Source organism: Aspergillus chevalieri, chromosome 7, assembly GCF_016861735.1.
Source record: "Aspergillus chevalieri M1 DNA, chromosome 7, nearly complete sequence".
Taxonomy (NCBI): domain Eukaryota; kingdom Fungi; phylum Ascomycota; class Eurotiomycetes; order Eurotiales; family Aspergillaceae; genus Aspergillus; species Aspergillus chevalieri.
The window spans coordinates 96,528-102,527 of record NC_057368.1 but is presented as its reverse complement, the minus strand read 5'-3'; the positions used below and the strand labels follow the sequence as shown (position 1 = coordinate 102,527).

The 6,000-nt window shown below is 44.6% G+C and overlaps 1 protein-coding gene across 1 annotated transcript; it reads right to left on the bottom strand.

Moving 5' to 3' along the window:
- Positions 1–955: 955 nt before the first annotated feature.
- Positions 956–1,528, bottom strand: ACHE_70038S (uncharacterized protein; the record flags this gene model as incomplete). Its single annotated transcript, XM_043282327.1, has 1 exon — positions 956–1,528. One exon carries the CDS (start codon positions 1,526–1,528, stop codon positions 956–958), a length of 573 nt encoding a protein of 190 aa, XP_043139717.1.
- Between the last annotated feature and the right edge of the window lie 4,472 nt (positions 1,529–6,000).

Sequence of the window (6,000 nt, the reverse complement as noted above, 5' to 3'; positions counted from 1 at the left end):
ATCACACAGTTACCGACATCACAAGGATATGACTCGATCACAGTCATCACAGATCGAATGACCAAATATATTCATTTGGTGCCAGCCAAAGGAACCATGACCGCAGCAGATATGGCACAGATATTCCTGAAGCATGTCATCACCAACCACGGAATGCCTCAGAAGATCACCTCAGACAGAGACAAACTGTTCACTTCAAAATTCTGGACGACACTCACGAACTTGATGGGTATAGAACACCGCCTCACCACAGCCTACCACCCACAAGCAAATGGTCAAACTGAACGAACCAACCAAACGATTGAGCAATACCTACGGCACTACATCAACTATGAACAAGATGATTGGGTTAAATTCCTACCCATGGCACAGTTTGCATACAACAATGCAGAGCACTCAACACTCAAAGTAACGCCATTTTACGCCAATTATGGATACCACCCAGTGCTGTATGAAAAGCCACGACCACAAGAGTCCACATCAGAAGTGGCAAATGAGACGGTCCAAAAGCTGAAGAACTTACACCACCAACTGTCAAGAGACATCGATTTCATGAACCTACGAGCGGCTATATATTACGACAAGCACCATGGAGAGGGACCTACCTTGAAGAGGGGGGAGAAAGTATTCCTGCTCCGCAGAAATATCAAAACGAAACGACCAAGTCAAAAGCTCGATCACCAGAAGATTGGACCTTTCACCATTGAAGAAAAAACAGGACCAGTGAATTATCGCTTGAAGCTACCGAAATCAATGAAGCGCATACATCCAGTATTTCACATCTCGCTATTGGAACCAGCACCGAAAAACGCCACACCAACGGAAAATATCGAAATCGAAAGCGACGATGATGAATATGAAGTTAAACGAATTCTGGATTACCGACAAGTTAATGGACGACCATGTTACTTGATCAAATGGAAGGGATACGATACCTCTGAAAACACATGGGAACCTATCGCGAACTTGACTGGTTGCCACCAGTTGGTGAAGGAATACCACCAGCGACAGCAGAGTCGAAATTCTCCCAGAAGGAAGGAGAATCCATTACCTGAGACAAACTAAGATCCTTCGACACTGCCGCAATTCGAGCAGCCTCTTCATTGGCTGAACGCTCAAGCTCTTGAAGATCCTCAGCGCTTGGAGGATTCTCTTCGTCCAATCTTTCCAGCATATTCGAATCATGAACCAGCATCCGACTACCACGCTCATTCAAATACTCTTCTTGACGTTCAAGACGATTCAAGGTGGCATATGAAGTAGCAATCGACTCACGAACCTTTCGGATTTTATCTCGCAACTCCTTGCGGGACTTCTCTAAACGATTCCACTCCTTTTCATCATGAAATTGACGCTCACACTTGCGACCACGACGAGTGCACTCAGCACATTTTTGATATTTTGAATCCATGATACACGTGTGCCCACGGAGGAAACAGAATTCACAACGAGGCTCAACTGGAGAACCGAATTGAAGGATACGGTTATACAAACGAAGACGGCGAGTCACCTGATCAGAGCCTGACATGATGAGCCATGAACAAAAGATTTGAAAATAAGGAAACCCACCTGGGAACTGCCGCAGCTTTATGACTTTCGAGGACGAAAGCCTGAAAGAGGGGGAGGTAATGTTACAGATCTCACTGCATTAACCTCACGTGATAATGCGGGGAGTTGAGGCAGAATTACTGGCTGATAAACAATGGTGAGAATGCAAAAGTACAGGGATCAGTTAATATGCCGCAGCACAGTCACGTGATGGTATATGTCTTGGCAACGATAGATATCTACCATTTGGTATACCTATACTGTCCAGTATACATCTACCAGATAGCAACGATATACCAGGATGGGAGGAGGATATATAAGGACGCTCATTCATGTACTTAGCTTAGTTCTTCGCGATCAATTCAAGTCTTACAGCATTGGTTACCTTCTAGTTTCTGACTCGTCCGCACTTAACCAACAACCCAGTATACGTACTCGGTTGGCCTTGTTTCTCTACTCGTTACCTTTACCGTTCCTACTTGTTGATTATCTTACGGAGCCTGGAGGGGGCGATATACCCATCAACGACTATTGAACTACGGAGCCTGGAGGGGGCGACATACCCATCAACGCATACGACATACCGAACCGGACCCGGAGGGGCATTGAGCATACGACTACTTGGGAACACTTAAGGTAAGTGTTCAGTCTCGAAATACAACTAACTAGAACCCTAGGTACGACACGAGAGAAGCCAGGTTGTGACACAAACATACTGACAATTGAACAACGCCGTCAAGAATTAGAATTACGAGACCTGGAGGCAGAAGTCAAAAGGAAAGAAGAAGAAGTTCGCTTGAAACAGCTTCAAAATGAGCAATTAGAGCTGGAACTTATGAGGCAGCGGATTCAAATTCAGGAACAGCAGCAAACTGATTAGCAAGTACTCAACAAGCATCCAGAAACTGTTTATATAGTAATGTTGAGCCTTCATCATCTCACTGCCTTTTATTTTTCCATTGTATCTTTTTATCAGTAGCCAGCAAGTTGTCACAACCTGGCTTCTCTCGTGTCGTACCTAGGGTTCTAGTTAGTTGTATTTCGAGACTGAACACTTACCTTAAGTGTTCCCAAGTAGTCGTATGCTCAATGCCCCTCCGGGTCCGGTTCGGTATGTCGTATGCGTTGATGGGTATGTCGCCCCCTCCAGGCTCCGTAGTTCAATAGTCGTTGATGGGTATATCGCCCCCTCCAGGCTCCGTAAGATAATCAACAAGTAGGAACGGTAAAGGTAACGAGTAGAGAAACAAGGCCAACCGAGTACGTATACTGGGTTGTTGGTTAAGTGCGGACGAGTCAGAAACTAGAAGGTAACCAATGCTGTAAGACTTGAATTGATCGCGAAGAACTAAGCTAAGTACATGAATGAGCGTCCTTATATATCCTCCTCCCATCCTGGTATATCGTTGCTATCTGGTAGATGTATACTGGACAGTATAGGTATACCAAATGGTAGATATCTATCGTTGCCAAGACATATACCATCACGTGACTGTGCTGCGGCATATTAACTGATCCCTGTACTTTTGCATTCTCACCATTGTTTATCAGCCAGTAATTCTGCCTCAACTCCCCGCATTATCACGTGAGGTTAATGCAGTGAGATCTGTAACATTACCTCCCCCTCTTTCAGGCTTTCGTCCTCGAAAGTCATAAAGCTGCGGCAGTTCCCAGGTGGGTTTCCTTATTTTCAAATCTTTTGTTCATGGCTCATCATGTCAGGCTCTGATCAGGTGACTCGCCGTCTTCGTTTGTATAACCGTATCCTTCAATTCGGTTCTCCAGTTGAGCCTCGTTGTGAATTCTGTTTCCTCCGTGGGCACACGTGTATCATGGATTCAAAATATCAAAAATGTGCTGAGTGCACTCGTCGTGGTCGCAAGTGTGAGCGTCAATTTCATGATGAAAAGGAGTGGAATCGTTTAGAGAAGTCCCGCAAGGAGTTGCGAGATAAAATCCGAAAGGTTCGTGAGTCGATTGCTACTTCATATGCCACCTTGAATCGTCTTGAACGTCAAGAAGAGTATTTGAATGAGCGTGGTAGTCGGATGCTGGTTCATGATTCGAATATGCTGGAAAGATTGGACGAAGAGAATCCTCCAAGCGCTGAGGATCTTCAAGAGCTTGAGCGTTCAGCCAATGAAGAGGCTGCTCGAATTGCGGCAGTGTCGAAGGATCTTAGTTTGTCTCAGGTAATGGATTCTCCTTCCTTCTGGGAGAATTTCGACTCTGCTGTCGCTGGTGGTATTCCTTCACCAACTGGTGGCAACCAGTCAAGTTCGCGATAGGTTCCCATGTGTTTTCAGAGGTATCGTATCCCTTCCATTTGATCAAGTAACATGGTCGTCCATTAACTTGTCGGTAATCCAGAATTCGTTTAACTTCATATTCATCATCGTCGCTTTCGATTTCGATATTTTCCGTTGGTGTGGCGTTTTTCGGTGCTGGTTCCAATAGCGAGATGTGAAATACTGGATGTATGCGCTTCATTGATTTCGGTAGCTTCAAGCGATAATTCACTGGTCCTGTTTTTTCTTCAATGGTGAAAGGTCCAATCTTCTGGTGATCGAGCTTTTGACTTGGTCGTTTCGTTTTGATATTTCTGCGGAGCAGGAATACTTTCTCCCCCCTCTTCAAGGTAGGTCCCTCTCCATGGTGCTTGTCGTAATATATAGCCGCTCGTAGGTTCATGAAATCGATGTCTCTTGACAGTTGGTGGTGTAAGTTCTTCAGCTTTTGGACCGTCTCATTTGCCACTTCTGATGTGGACTCTTGTGGTCGTGGCTTTTCATACAGCACTGGGTGGTATCCATAATTGGCGTAAAATGGCGTTACTTTGAGTGTTGAGTGCTCTGCATTGTTGTATGCAAACTGTGCCATGGGTAGGAATTTAACCCAATCATCTTGTTCATAGTTGATGTAGTGCCGTAGGTATTGCTCAATCGTTTGGTTGGTTCGTTCAGTTTGACCATTTGCTTGTGGGTGGTAGGCTGTGGTGAGGCGGTGTTCTATACCCATCAAGTTCGTGAGTGTCGTCCAGAATTTTGAAGTGAACAGTTTGTCTCTGTCTGAGGTGATCTTCTGAGGCATTCCGTGGTTGGTGATGACATGCTTCAGGAATATCTGTGCCATATCTGCTGCGGTCATGGTTCCTTTGGCTGGCACCAAATGAATATATTTGGTCATTCGATCTGTGATGACTGTGATCGAGTCATATCCTTGTGATGTCGGTAACTGTGTGATGAAGTCGATGGTAACCCATTCCCATGGATGTGTTGGAGCATCCGGGGATTGCATTTTCCCATAGGGTTGATGTCTTGCTGCCTTATCTCGAATGCAAGTTTCACAGTTCTTCACATATTCTTGAACAACTTTTCGCGTGTTTGGGAAGTAGTAGTTTCTCATGATTTGTTCAGCTGTTTTCTCTGTTCCCAAATGTCCGTGGAGTGGAGTGTCATGGTGCATGCTGATGATCTCATTTCTCATGCTCTTTGGCACATAGATGAGATTGTGCAAGTACACTAATCCATTGTCATCAATGGTCAATTTGTTGTTTTCTGCTGAGTTTTCAATTATATCCTGGATCATTTTGTCTTTTTGTGTTTCTTCAACAATTTTCTTTTCCAAAGGTTCGTTTGAGGTATGCATCGTCGCTGCTAACACCTGGTGGTTATAGCTGATGGTTCCATCTTCATTCGTTTTCAATATTGCTGGATTGATCGTTCGGTCTTTGATCTCATAGTCTGGTCGTCGACTGAGTGCGTCTGCTTGTCCATTCTCATTTCCTTTGCAATGGATGATCTTGAAGTCATATTGCGATAGTACTTCAGCCCATCTGGCCTGTCTTCGGGTCAACTCTTTGGTTGTTGTGAAGAAGGTCAGATTCTTGTGATCTGTTTTCACAAGTACAGTGTGTTGTGCTCCTTCCAAATAAACTCTCCAAGTCTTGAATGCTACCACTATGGCTAGCAGTTCCTTGTCATGGATGTCATAGTTCAACTCCGCTTGAACTAGTTTTCGTGAGTGGAATGCAACGGCTCGTGGTTTTCCATCTGGTCCTGGTTGAGTCATCCTCATACCAATGGCATAGTCTGATGCATCTGTTTCAATCGTGGTTTCCTTTTCTGGGTCGAACTGCATAAGTGCTGGTGCAGATACAATTCTTTCCTTGGCTTGTTGAAACGCTTGTCGTTGTTCTGGTCCCCATTGAAACTCTTGTCCCTTTTTCAACAATTTGAACAGTGGCGTCATGAATTGTGAGTAGTCCTTCAAGAATCGTCGGTAGTAGTTCACAAGTCCTGTAAACTGCTGAACTTCCTTGGTGTTCTTCAGTTCTGGCCAATCCAAGATTGCTTGAACTTTGTTCTTATCCATCTGGATTCCCTCTGTAGTGATCCAGTGTCCTAAGAACTCAGTCTCCTGAACATGGAATTCGCACTTCTTCAACTTCAA